Below are 15041 nucleotides of genomic sequence, written 5' to 3'. Positions count from 1 at the left end.
CAAGCCAACATAGTATATTCTTCTAACCTTAGCTCTTATACGATGTTGGAAAATCAAGGAAATTGTAGATTCTCCTTACTTGATAATTACTTGTGAGATTTGTTGGCCTTTTATTACTTTATTATTTATTCTTCATCAAGCAATTACCAAAATATAAAATGCATGAAGATCACAAGAACACAAAGAACACAAGATATAGGCTCCAAGCCAGGGCAAAACCCCACAATTGGGGAAAACCCGAACAATCCTCTTCTTATAGAATCATATCAAAGTGAGACCTCCAAGACCCAATGACCAAGACCTCCTCTAGGCACCAAGTCAACCCTCCAAAAACCTTCCCCAATCAAGTCAAAGTTCCCCAACTCAGAGATGGTCAAACTTCACAAAAAATAAACTTTAAGTTTTATTTTATTTTAAATAAATAATAAATAATAATAATAATATAAATTCAAATTGAATTTAAAAAACAAAAAATATTAAAAAAATAAATTTATTTTTAATTATCATTAATCACTATATTTATATTATTATTGGTTTTAATGATATTATCACCCCACACAATATTTATTAAGATAATTTTTAATAAAAAAAATAAATTATGAAAAGAATTATTTTTAAAAATATTTTATCCTCCTTTCAAATTATTAACATGTAATTTGTAATCATAAAAATATAATTTAAAATAATCATAATAAAACCATATCTACGTTATCAAATTTAAATGAAATTTGTATTCATAAAAAATTAATTTAAAATAATCATAATAAAATAATATCTACTGTATCAAATTTAAATTTTATATCAAACTTAAAATTTTAAACTTATCATTGTAGTTTAAAATAAGCACATACAAATTATTTCAATCATATTATTTTTTTTAATATTTTAATTTATTATGACAATCATATATATAATTTTGTTGGCACCTAGCTCCAAGGGTTAGCTCACTTGGTCAAAAACCATGCCTCACCATCGGGAGGTCATAGGGTCGAATCCACCCGAAGCCCTTGGGGTCAGGTCTTGCAGTAGGCTGAGGGGCCATTAACCTAGATTAATCACCCAAATTTTTTCATGGACGTAGTGATCACTCACTGACCAGGGTGCTCATGAACCACATGCAAAATAAAATAAAATTTGTTGACACCTGGCTCCTGTCATATATTTGGTCGACGTGTGAGTATGATATAGTGGTCGAGGATAACTGAGGATAGGAGCCATCACCAATAAATGCATGAGAGAGATGTGGAGGGAATCCTTCATCTGCAAGTTGAAGTCTGTACACCTGACCACGTGAACCTAGCTTTGTAACCGGTTTGATATAAATACAAATACTAATCAACTTGTTGAATATATAAATACAAATAATACACACACACACACACATAGTTATGAGTGATATGGTGAACAATTCTCCCAATCACATGAGTTTAAGGTTTCAAAAACATATTGTAGTTGACTAGTTTATGATATTTATGAAATAGTTGTATCTTATTTAATAATGATAATATATTTTTTAAAATGATTGTTTCTTTAAAAAAAATTCAATTGAATAAAATAATAATAACAATAATTTTTATTAAGGTGGTCGGCGGTAGATTGGCATGGAAAGTTGGAAATTGGTAAAGATGTAGGATAGGATTGGACCCTTGGATTGGTTGTTCTGGAAATCCAGGCTTCCTTAAGAGCTTGTGATAGTCTTGAATAATTAGGGGATAAGTTTTCTTAACCAGTGGAAAGTCAACATTTTGGGCCCAGGGATGGAAAAACACTGACCAATTGGATTTACATGGTGATTTTATTGACCCGTGGACAAATTATGTTAACTCCCTTAAAATGTCACATGTCAGAATCAAAGATAGGAAGGACTCCCTCTTTTGGGTCCATTCCTCTTTAGGGATTTACACTCCAAAAACTGGTTATAGTTTCTAGATTGTTGCTAGAGAAAGGGCTAATCCAGAATGGTGGTGGACATTGATATGGAAGCTTAGTTTTCTGGCAAAGTCGAGACCTTTTCTATGGTGCCTCATCAAAAATAAAATTCCAACATGGGAAAATTTTCCAAAGCGTCACAAACAAGGTCCAAACTGGTGCATTTTATACAAGAATGCAAGGGAATATATTGCTCATTTGTTTATGCATTGTCCTTTTACCTTGATCATATGGTCCAAAACCAAAAAAATTCCTGGTTGTAATTTGGAATGGAGGGGTGACCCTTTCCTTGGTGCATGGAAGTCTTGGTGGAATTCATCAAAAGACAAAGCTCTCAGAAATATTCTGCCCCTCATCTATTGGGGTTGTGGCTAGCTAGGAACAAAGCCACTTTCAGAGATACTTCATCGACACCTGATCTCATTTCATATCAAATCAGTGCAATATATGATCTCTTACCAACAAAAGACTCCCAACATATCCATTGCATCATTTCTAAAGAAGTGATCAACCGAAAAATTCCATGGTCCTATTTCAAAGGAGCATATAACGAAGATGGTATTTGTGGGGGCAATCTTCTCCTATTCTGTAATGATCAACATGTTTTAAAATAAAAAATTGGCTTGGGCAAGGTTTCCAACAACTATGTAGAGCTTCTCTTCGTCAAACTACTTCTATGTTGGGCTCAGGAACATAATTTTTCGTTCTCTTCAAGTCTTTGGGGACTCCTTGAATGCTATAAATTGGTTTAATACCTCTCAAAGATGTCACAATCACACACTGCTACCAATTCTTGAGAAAATTCTACAGCTCAAACAAAAAATTGACTATATTACTTGCCGCCATATCTACAGGGAAAGAAACCATAAGCAAATATTTTTTCTAAAGAGAACACTAGACCACATATGGGCAATGGGCAAGTCTCGAAACATATAAATAAATGAGATTGATAAAAAGTATCATCATTAACCTTTCATTAAATGTGAGTTTTTTATTTATGCCTTCACCGTATCAATGGGTATTTTAAATGAGCATCCCTTATAAATCCAGAATTCATTACACTCCTTTAGTATCTCCATACCTATAGATGTTGCTCATTACACTCCTTAAGTATCTCCATTTTAAAGATGTTGCATTTTCTTACTCTTGAATACATTATTTAACTTCATTAAATTGAACACTTTTTAGGGATATTTTGCTCGCCTTCACCTTCCATATCCTTGGTCTCGGAAAATTTATTGGCTTATTAAAATTTTCCTTATTTGGACGTGAGTGTAGGAGGTATTGTTCTCTCCATTTGCCTTAGATTTTTCTTTGCCACTTAATTGGCTGAGTTGGGAGGTTTCCTTTTTACTTTAATCAATGTATAATCACAGGGAGATTTATCCACACATGTGAAAAGACAACTTTCTTATCGAAATTATTTACATTGGTTTATCTTTAATTATATATATATATATATATATATATATATATATACACTTTATTTATAATGTGATTTTCATTTAATTTGCCATTTATTTTAATTTGTTAGATTTTAGACTTTTGTGATCTGTATTTATAATGAGATTATCTTTTGGATAGTCACATTTGTGAGTTTTGGTAGATATTTCGAACCAACTAATATGGTTCAACCTCAAGACAAAGGTGAAAAAATCAATCTTCCCAAATGTTTAACTAGCAATTTCTCTAGATATTTTAAAGGAAACATCATAATTCGATAGCATATATAAAACTTGCATTAAGAATAAAATTGTGTTTTGCATTCAAGATAACGTTTTACTCATCATTAATAAAATATGTATTAGAAATAATAAAACCTCAATCATATTCTATTTTTTATTTCTTGCAAATGAGAAACTTCTTATGCTTTTTCCTTGCAACAACTTGTTAAATGACATACTTACCATAAATTGAATCCTTGGCAGAGGAATGGCGTGAGTGAGCTCGAGGGTTTTTGCAGGTGCATAGGATGGCTCTATACATGTGGTAAAAAGGTGGATTGGGGCTGGAGAAATTGGAGTAAAGGCGTACATGTAGAATACAACACTTTATTTAAATTAAATTAACCAAGAAATATATATATATATATATATATATATATATATATATATATATATATATATATATATATATATATATATATAACTTTCTGGGTTAATTTAATTTAAATAATATAAATACTTTGAAAAAGGTTATATTTGACATTTTTATATTTGAATATCCATACTTTAATAATCTTAAAAACAATAAATTAATTAAAAAAATTGTATGAAAAACACTTATTCAATTTGAAAATTGTACCCTTTTCACATTAGTTTAATTCAACAATCATCACATCCACCACAAAAACAAATACCATAATTTTAAATGTGGAAAAAAATGGTTTGCCCCTAAAATCCAGAACCAAGTTGATGGGAAAAAAGGAAAAATCCTACAATGACGGAAAATAAACTAGACATCAATGGTTTCTCACCATCAACAAAATTATCGGAAGCTTCAACCATTGACTCTTCCTCCTAAATTATGACAGTCAATTCAACGCATCTCACTTTTGAAATGCCCATGAATGCAGACATTCAAATTGAGGGGATGATGATTTCCATGATAAGCTACATATGCATCTAACTTTTGAAATGCCCATGGAAAGAATATACATATGTATGTGGGAAATGATAACATGTTGTGTTAGCCTACATTGGAAAAGATTCTTTGGTAAAGAAGATGAATTACTTGTCATGCTTGATGATATCTCATAATAGATGTCCCGTAAGGTTTTCATCCTCTATGCAAGCTACACAAGGTAAAACCCTATCTATATCCCTCAACAAATAGGGAAAAATTGAAACAAAAAGATAAAACCCTATCTATATCCATCAATAAACAGGAAAAATATCGAAACAAAAATAAAATTAGCATGTATTAAATGAAAATGGAGAAGACTTGATGCCTTTTATCCAAGCAATGTGGTGCTTTGTTATGGCTCAGCGTCGTGCCAAAGAATCACTCCATGACTCCTTAGCAATATTTGAGTATTGATTGTGGAGGGAAAGTAAAATATGTTGTTCCTGAAATCCCTATTGTTGAATAAATAGACTAACCATTAAACCTAATTCCAGAAGGCACACTCATTTATGTTATCTCCCTCTCTCGATATGAAGACACGAAAGGAAAATGGTTAAAATCAGTTTCCCATGAGTTAAAATTCTATTTTTTTATTAACTATTATTAACTATTAACTGACTATTAACTTGAAACTATTATTAACTATTAACTGTCCGTTAATATGACAACTCACTATTATTCAATCGTCTAACATTGAATTTGAAGGTGCATAGTGGTGCAAGGTAGCACATGGGGGAGTCTTTCTCAAAGGGAATGCCTTACGACGTAAATATAAAATTAACATAATATTATCATTTAATACAATATTATAATAAGACAAAAATAATCATAATTATTTTTAATTTTACTAAAACTCCAAGAAAGAAAAAAAAAAAAAAAAAAAAAAAAATCATTAGGGTGATAAAAACCATCCATTAGGCTGCAATCCCACGGAATGGAAACATGTACAGGAAAAGAAAGGAAAGTGATTTCCATGATGAACTTGTATTAGGGTGATAAAAACCATCCATTAGGCCGCAATCCCAGGGAATGGAAACATGTCCAGGAAAAGAAAGGAAAGTGATTTCCATGATGAACCTGTACATCATATTTTGCTTGGATTGGTTGACTCTCCATGTTTTCCTCTTGTTCGTCATCTAAAAGGTGTGAATATGGAAACTGCCATCCTTTTTATTTATAGACCTACCTCTTTTTACTTTTTTGTGCTCATTTTTACCTGAGGACATGAGTTCTGCAAGTGTTTGGTTTGAAAGCATGTTCTACACTTAAATGTATTATTCTCATAATCTAATATTATGTCCAAAAGAAGTTTTTGTTTTTCAATTGAATGTGGCCAGGTAGCCCTTTATTAAAGTCTATCTCTACACATCTTCTAGCAAAATTAAAAGGGCCTTTATCTATCCTTTCTCGGTCCATATTCTTAAATTTCCCAAGTGTGTTCCCAGTGTCTTCAAGGACTTTGTGGTGCCAGAAAAGAAGGGGAAGATTTAGAAGTCTCACCCATACCAGCATTGTAGAAACCACCATAGTTGTCGCATCGAATTCTTGGAACCATGGAGTAATGTAAAGCCCAACATTACCCCAAAACCATGGGCATGCATTCATGGAAAAATCCCTATCTTTTTGTGAGTCAAAATGAACAATGAAAAATCCTTTAGAGCATAAATTAAAATCAAAGTTTGTGTTTAGAGAGAAAAAAAACCATTATTGTTGTCAGGCCAGGAGTAACTCCTCAAAATGAAATCTGTTTATTCATTTAGATTTCTCATAGTTATGTACATGAGGAAGTGACTCTTGAGTTTCATCTCCCGATGAATCTTCCATTTCCATTATTTATTATTTACACTATTTACAACTGTTCACCCAATCCCCATGATTAGGTGTCAACATTCCCCCCCTTAATATGAAGGGATGTTGGTGAGTCCAAGCATCGTTCTAAATCTTTCAAGCTTTTCTCTTTTGAGTGCTTTGGTGAAGATGTCTGCAATCTTCTCATTAGTGGAACATAGGCGTAGATGGATTGTCTTGGCCTCAACATGATGTCGAATCGGATGGTATTTTGTGTTATCACTCAAGGAAAAAATTTTAAATTTTTCACATCAGTTCGATTGTTTGTCAAAGGCACATAAATCCTTTCTATCAGTTTCGCAGCGCAGCATGTTTTAAGTGATTTCGTAGCGCATAATTCATATTTTGCACTGGCTACGCTACGAAATCGGGGATTAGTCCTAATCCATAGCAGACCTTACCCAGCTGTCATGTTTATCAAAAATCCATTTGGTTTGCATCAACAGTTGTCAGCTTATAAGGTTTTTAGTACCCCAAACGCAGGTAAAAATGGTAGAGTTGAATCTAAAAAGAAGACACAGAGAGCCTTGAGGAGAAAGCCCCTGATATGCTCACTGCGTGGAAAGAATCCTTTCTCAAAGCCTTTAAAGTTATGGGGTCTTTCACAGCTTGACAAGTTACAGTGATATTTTCCATTCCTAAGAAAAGTGCTGGGAACGACATTTGCAAGACAAATCATCACTGGCTACCTTCCTAGTGTTATTCTCCAGTTATTTCTTTATGTTATTCCACCCATAATGATGCTGTTTTCAGCCATCCAAGGTTCAATGTCATATGGTGGAAAGCAAAAGAGTGTATGTGCCAAAATACTTTACTTCACAGTTTGGAATGTGTTTTTTGTGAATGTTTTGTCTGGAACGGGCATCAACCAACTCAATAACATCATTTCGAGCCCAAAAGACTTACCCAGGCAGTTTGCAAAAGCAGTTCCTAGACAGGCTATTTTCTTCGTCACTTACATTTTGACATCAGGATGGGCAAGTGTATCATCAGAACTTATACAAATATTCTTTCTGATTTGGAATGTCTATAAACGTTGTTTGAAAGAGCGACAAGAGTGGCAATTGTGCAAACCCTGTGCCATCATTTCCTTACCATCAAAAAATGCCTAGAGTGCTCCTTTTTGGGTTTCTCGGTTTCACTTGCTCTGTGGTAGCACCTTTAATTCTAACATTAGGGCGGTGCTGACGTTACACCAATTCAATAGCGTGTCATATATGGGAGCGCTGTAGAAACAACAAATTAGAAGGGTTGAAGTTTCTTGTGAACAGCTGGTGGAATGATATGAGGCCCAGGTGTATTCGTCTCTGCCCTTAGCTGTACAGCATGTGGTATCATCCTGGGTAGCAAGGCAAACCCCAAAGGTGAAGGCGTTTCTAGCGGTAGTAAGTGACATCACAGCTCTTGTCGCTCTCAGATTCGTGGTCCAAATCTACCTCGAGCATGAGGGTGACTTGGAACTCGTTGCCAAGAGCATTGAATCCTCAGATCTTGACTTCTCAAGATACGGCGTTACCTTTTTTTTGAGGTGGTCTTCATTGGAGGTCGCACACAACCGGGTACCATAAAACCTGAAGAAGGGGATCGGCATCCTTATGCTGTTTTGAATTGTGAACCTGCAAGGCAGAATATCTTGCCATCTGTTCTGTATATACAGAAGATACTTCACAGGAGGCCTTTCCTCATCAAGAATCTTGAAAATGCTATGCGAAGGTTTTTACAGTCCCTTGAGCTTTTTGAGGACAATGAAAGGAAAAAACTTGCAATTTTTACTTCACTCACATTCTCTCAGAAATTATCTGGGCTTCCACCAGAAACTGTTTTTCAACCTCTTCCCAAAGACAACCTTGTTTCGAAGGGGATTGTACTTTCATTCATCACAGATTTTTTCAAGGAGTATCTGGTTGACAACAATCTTGATGATCTCATAGCATTGCTGAAGCGAGGGAAGATAGAAGATAATCTTCTTGATTTGTTCCCAATACAGAAACGCACCACTGAAGCTTTTGCAGAACACTTTAGTAAGGAGGGTTTGGGCGCTCTTGTCGAATATAATGAAAAGAAAATGTTTGATGTGAAATTAAAGGACATGAAGAGTTCATTAACAACTTTGATTGCAGAGAATGCTGATATTTCGGAAGTCATTGAAACTGTAAAGCAGCGCCATAAAGAGTCAAAGTTCCCTGATATTGAAGTAGTGCGTATCTTATGGGATGCTATTATGGATGCTGTACAGTGGTTTGGCAAAAATCAGCAACAAAATTCAAATTTGTCGTTGCGCCAAGTTAAGACATGGGCAAAACTCCTTGACAGTTTCTGTACAACTGCAAAGCTACAGTTGGAGATTATGTACAAGATTCAAATTCAATGTTATGAGGATGCTAAACTCATGAAACTGTTCCCTGAAATTGTGAGGTCTCTCTATGATGAGGAAGTTCTTGCTGAAGATACTATTCTGATGTGGTTTGCACCGATGATCTGCGATTTCTTTTACAAAAATATATCTTTTGGGCTTACACTCTTCAATTTTGAAGCATATACAAGTTCCTCTAGACAACCCATATATGATGATTGGTATATGCTGCTTTTCAATATTATTTTGACATCACTGCCAGTCATATCTTTGGGGGTTTTTGAGTAAGAGGTTTCATCTGAAGTATGTTTGCAGTTCCCTGTTCTCTATCAGCAGGGCCCAAGGAATATATTTTTAAACTGGTACCGTGTACTTGGATGGTTGGCAAACCATGAGATTATTTATGATATTTGTCAACAACCACTTCAGTTGCCTCTGCCAAATGTTTCAAGTACAGTTCAGGAATTTCAGAAAGTGGAGGACTATTTATCTATGGTGGAACAGTAACCTTCTGAGATAATGCAGGATGCAGTGATTCCATCCATGAGTGCATTGGTAAAGCCAGAGTTTCTAAGGCACCAAGACAAAGATGTCAGGCTCATTGTTGTTACTTGCATTAGTGAGAATCACACTGAAAACGTATCTGCTTCAATGCAAACAATTAGGAGTTTGGTTTGAATGAAAGAAAGACTGTGTTTTTGAAATTACACAGCAGTTTCGTAGCGCGCTACGAAACTGCTGTAGGTGATGATTTTAAAGGCAGAGCAGCTATTTTGATAATATGAGTGGGAATTTTGAAAGAGAGACACCTGTCCATCAATACGGCCTACAACACATCGGAAACATGGCAGCGTTCCATACCTTGGATTATTAAAGACTAAGAAACATGTTGTTATATATTTGAGCAAATTAATGAAAACAGAAGCCGAGAAGCAGGAGACATCTCCTAATACTACGGGGCAGTAAAGGATTCAGCATCCGAGACCAACATATAGCTTTAAATACTCATCTCAGCCATCTCAGCCAAACTAAAGGAGACCAGGTGTCAAAGAACTAGGAGGAATCATTCTACGAAGAAGATAGAGTTAGAGTCATAGTCAAATTAGAACTCTTTAGAACTCCAGTTAGCACTTATTGTATTTAATAGTTTGTTGCAAAGCAGATAGGTGTCATAAAAGGTAGTTATCGACTCCCCTCATCCTGGAGGAGGAAGCTCGAATTAGGTAGAATAAGAATTCTATATATAGCTAAGACAGTGATGTAATGAGGGTTGGAGATTTGATAAAAACAGAGTGCTGTTTTGGTTTATGTAAAGAACAGAGTTCAGTAATATAAGTTATATGCTTTTCTTCTCAGGATTCATAAAGCATTTCCATGTTCAAGATGTGTTATTTTACTTTGTCCTTCATGTCTTTTTTCAGTTGCTTAGATGAGTAATCACTCAGAATTCACTTATGCTGCTCTGACTTCCTGTACTCATCTATGAACTGTGGTTTTATAAGAGTTGTGTTTTGAACATTTAAATGTCACATGCCCTGACTTCTATGTAAAAGCAATATCATTATTTACTGAGGTTTGATTGATTCCATAAGCCCAATGGAAACTTGTTTAATGTTTTTCCAGCATTCATATTTGTTAATGTTATTTCAAGAGAGTTAGCCATCTTATTAATAATCAAAATCAATAACCCTTTGAGAGAGACCTCTCAGGCTAAGGAGGCTAAGCCTTAGTCAAAAGATTGGTCTGAAATAGTTACTTGAAGTCTTCCTGGTCAGCAGCCTTCCAGGGCCTGATTGTGAGATAACATTTTGGTGCGTCTGCCGGGAGTCTGAAGACTATTCATTCCCGAAAATCATGAAGCTGAACTTCTGAAGGTAGCAGGAGCTCAGAAGGTTTTTGAGGCTGCAAATCTACCTTGGCGACTCCATTGTTGAAGAATTCAAAATTCATACATTCATGGTGATTCCACTGGAGTTATGAAGGACCCAGATGCTACCATTCTTGTTTCAAGGTATGCATGCATAAATTTTTCAGGAATTAATGGTTTCCCAAATCATTTTCCCAAGGATGCATATTTTCTAAGGAATGGTCCAAAATTCAATGGAGAAGATTTGAGTTTAACTTTGAAGCATATATCAGATTTCTGTGATTTTACTGAGCTTCTTAGAGTTAAACATGAGGATGTTTGCATTATGTTGTTCTATGATTCATTTCAAGGGAAATGTAAACAATGGATTGAAAGCTTTCCTGCCAAATCCATTAAGTCATTTGAAGACTTTTGGCTTATGTTTTTGGAGGAATGGATGGATAGATCAGATGCCGTGGCAAACTCTCCTTCAATTCAAGGTTTCAAACAATGGAATAATGATCATAGTAATGGAGAAACAAATGAAAATTTTTCTTTGTCCTTGTCCTCGTATCTAAAATCATTTGACTGCAAGGCAGAGGATAAGATGAAATTTTTGGATGAAATTGCTGAAGACATTGAGAAAGACATTGAAGGTTTAGAAGGTCAAATTCAGGCATATAGTCTTCATAATCATGATCGTTATTTTCAGAAGTCTTCTATGGCAGAACACAAGGAGAGAGTGTTGGTTCCTTTCTCTTTCACGGTTGAGGAAGTGTACCCTGTTGTTGAAGATAAGTTTGCACAATCAGAAAGTTACGAGAAACATCAAACTGATCATGTATTCTGGGATCCTATAGCTGACTACATGGAAGAGTTTTACTCTCCAGTGTTTCAGTTTTTCTATGAAGATCAGAGGCATTTTCAATGGCAGCGGTCATCACAATATCATAGTGGCTCTGAACTCCGATGCAGTCAAAAAACTCACATATCAGATAAGACAAATGATTGGCTGCATTGGAAATTTCACATTGATTGAGCTGAAAGAAGTTTGAATTGTTAGGGTAGGTAGGTAGGAAAATGCAAATAAGCTCAAGGTTGACTGAGCATTTTTCAGTAGAGGTAGATTTCTTTCTCCTACAGTGATCATCAAGCTTAAGCCCGAGGTGAAGGCCCAAGAAGCTTGAAAGGGATGTTTGTCAAGCAAAGTTCTGTTTGTCATAAATGGATAAAGCACTGGAGCTACAAGTTCTTAGTGTACTACAGGAGCACACTATCCCAAGTGGAGCCACTGTTATCACTCAAGGAAAAAATTTTAAATTTTTCACATCAGTTCGATTGTTTGTCAAAGGCACATAAATCCTTTCTATCAGTTTCGCAGCGCAACATGTTTTAAGTGATTTCGTAGCGCATAATTCATATTTTGCACTGGCTACGCTACGAAATCGGGGATTAGTCCTAATCCATAGCAGACCTTACCCAGCTGTCATGTTTATCAAAATCCATTTGGTTTGCATCAACAGTTGTCAGCTTATAAGGTTTTTAGTACCCCAAACGCAGGTAAAAATGGTAGAGTTGAATCTAAAAAGAAGACACAGAGAGCCTTGAGGAGAAAGCCCCTGATATGCTCACTGCGTGGAAAGAATCCTTTCTCAAAGCCTTTAAAGTTATGGGGTCTTTCACAGCTTGACAAGTTACAGCGATATTTTCCATTCCTAAGAAAAGTGCTGGGAACGACATTTGCAAGACAAATCATCACTGGCTACCTTCCTAGTGTTATTCTCCAGTTATTTCTTTATGTTATTCCACCCATAATGATGCTGTTTTCAGCCATCCAAGGTTCAGTGTCATATGGTGGAAAGCAAAAGAGTGTATGTGCCAAAATGCTTTACTTCACAGTTTGGAATGTGTTTTTTGTGAATGTTTTGTCTGGAACGGGCATCAACCAACTCAATAACATCATTTCGAGCCCAAAAGACTTACCCAGGCAGTTTGCAAAAGCAGTTCCTAGACAGGCTATTTTCTTCGTCACTTACATTTTGACATCAGGATGGGCAAGTGTATCATCAGAACTTATACAAATATTCTTTCTGATTTGGAATGTCTATAAACGTTGTTTGAAAGAGCGACAAGAGTGGCAATTGTGCAAACCCTGTGCCATCATTTCCTTACCATCAAAAAATGCCTAGAGTGCTCCTTTTTGGGTTTCTCGGTTTCACTTGCTCTGTGGTAGCACCTTTAATTCTAACATTAGGGCGGTGCCGACGTTACACCAATTCAGAAGCGTGTCATATATGGGAGCGCTGTAGAAACAACAAATTAGAAGGGTTGAAGTTTCTTGTGAACAGCTGGTGGAATGATATGAGGCCCAGGTGTATTCGTCTCTGCCCTTAGCTGTACAGCATGTGGTATCATCCTGGGTAGCAAGGCAAACCCCAAAGGTGAAGGCGTTTCTAGCGGTAGTAAGTGACATCACAGCTCTTGTCGCTCTCAGATTCGTGGTCCAAATCTACCTCGAGCATGAGGGTGACTTGGAACTCGTTGCCAAGAGCATTGAATCCTCAGATCTTGACTTCTCAAGATACGGCATTACCTTTTTTGAGGTGGTCTTCATTGGAGGTCACACACAACCGGGTACCATAAAACCTGAAGAAGGGGATCGGCATCCTTATGCTGTTTTGAATTGTGAACCTGCAAGGCAGAATATCTTGCCATCTTTTCTGTATATACAGAAGATACTTCACAGGAGGCATTTCCTCATCAAGAATCTTGAAAATGCTATGCGAAGGTTTTTACAGTCCCTTGAGCTTTTTGAGGACAATGAAAGGAAAAAACTTGCAATTTTTACTTCACTCACATTCTCTCAGAAATTATCTGGGCTTCCACCAGAAACCGTTTTTCAACCTCTTCCCAAAGACAACCTTGTTTCGAAGGGGATTGTACTTTCATTCATCACAGATTTTTTCAAGGAGTATCTGGTTGACAACAATCTTGATGATCTCATAGCATTGCTGAAGCGAGGGAAGATAGAAGATAATCTTCTTGATTTGTTCCCAATACAGAAACGCACCACTGAAGCTTTTGCAGAACACTTTAGTAAGGAGGGTTTGGGCGCTCTTGTCGAATATAATGAAAAGAAAATGTTTGATGTGAAATTAAAGGACATGAAGAGTTCATTAACAACTTTGATTGCAGAGAATGCTGATATTTCGGAAGTCATTGAAACTGTAAAGCAGCGCCATAAAGAGTCAAAGTTCCCTGATATTGAAGTAGTGCGTATCTTATGGGATGCTATTATGGATGCTGTACAGTGGTCTGGCAAAAACCAGCAACAAAATTCAAATTTGGCGTTGCGCCAAGTTAAGACATGGGCAAAACTCCTTGACAGTTTCTGTACAACTGCAAAACTACAGTTGGAGATTATGTACAAGATTCAAATTCAATGTTATGAGGATGCTAAACTCATGAAACTGTTCCCTGAAATTGTGAGGTCTCTCTATGATGAGGAAGTTCTTGCTGAAGATACTATTCTGATGTGGTTTGCACCGATGATCTGCTATTTCTTTTACAAAAATATATCTTTTGGGCTTACACTCTTCAATTTTGAAGCATATACAAGTTCCTCTGGACAGCCCATATATGATGATTGGTATATGCTGCTTTTCAATATTATTTTGACATCACTGCCAGTCATATCTTTGGGGGTTTTTGAGTAAGAGGTTTCATCTGAAGTATGTTTGCAGTTCCCTGTTCTCTATCAGCAGGGCCCAAGGAATATATTTTTAAACTGGTACCGTGTACTTGGATGGTTGGCAAACCATGAGATTATTTATGATATTTGTCAACAACCACTTCAGTTGCCTCTGCCAAATGTTTCAAGTATAGTTCAATAATTTCAGAAAGTGGAGGACTATTTATCTATGGTGGAACAGTAACCTTCTGAGATAATGCAGGATGCAGTGATTCCATCCATGAGTGCATTGGTAAAGCCAGAGTTTCTAAGGCACCAAGACAAAGATGTCAGGCTCATTGTTGTTACTTGCATTAGTGAGAATCACACTGAAAACGTATCTGCTTCAATGCAAACAATTAGGAGTTTGGTTTGAATGAAAGAAAGACTGTGTTTTTGAAATTACACAGCAGTTTCGTAGCGCGCTACGAAACTGCTGTAGGTGATGATTTTAAAGGCAGAGCAGCTATTTTGATAATATGAGCGGGAATTTTGAAAGAGAGACACCTGTCCATCAATACGGCCTACAGCACATCAGAAACATGGCAGCGTTCCATACCTTGGATTATTAAAGACTAAGAAACATGTTGTTATATATTTGAGCAAATTAATGAAAACAGAAGCCGAGAAGCAGGAGACATCTCCTAATACTACGGGGCAGTAAAGGATTCAGCATTCGAGGCCAACATATAGCTTTAAATACTCATCTC

At 36.0% G+C, this 15041-nt stretch overlaps 1 protein-coding gene and 1 pseudogene across 1 annotated transcript; both read left to right on the top strand.

Moving 5' to 3' along the window:
• Nucleotides 1–7139: 7139 nt before the first annotated feature.
• Nucleotides 7140–9043, top strand: LOC149218103 (uncharacterized; annotated as a pseudogene).
• Nucleotides 9044–9274: 231 nt separating this feature from the next.
• LOC149218102 (uncharacterized) lies at nt 9275–14317 on the top strand. Its single transcript, XM_089386479.1, has 2 exons — nt 9275–9427; nt 12974–14317. Exons 1-2 carry the CDS (start codon nt 9275–9277, stop codon nt 14315–14317), a joined length of 1497 nt encoding a protein of 498 aa, XP_089242605.1.
• The last annotated feature ends 724 nt before the right edge of the window (nt 14318–15041 follow it).

Source organism: Pinus tabuliformis, chromosome Q, assembly GCF_031772625.1.
Source record: "Pinus tabuliformis cultivar Carrire ecotype Pingquan chromosome Q, CPIR1, whole genome shotgun sequence".
NCBI lineage: Eukaryota > Viridiplantae > Streptophyta > Pinopsida > Pinales > Pinaceae > Pinus > Pinus tabuliformis.
The sequence above is the reverse complement of the archived record's forward strand: the minus strand, read 5'-3'. Positions and strand labels throughout refer to the sequence as shown.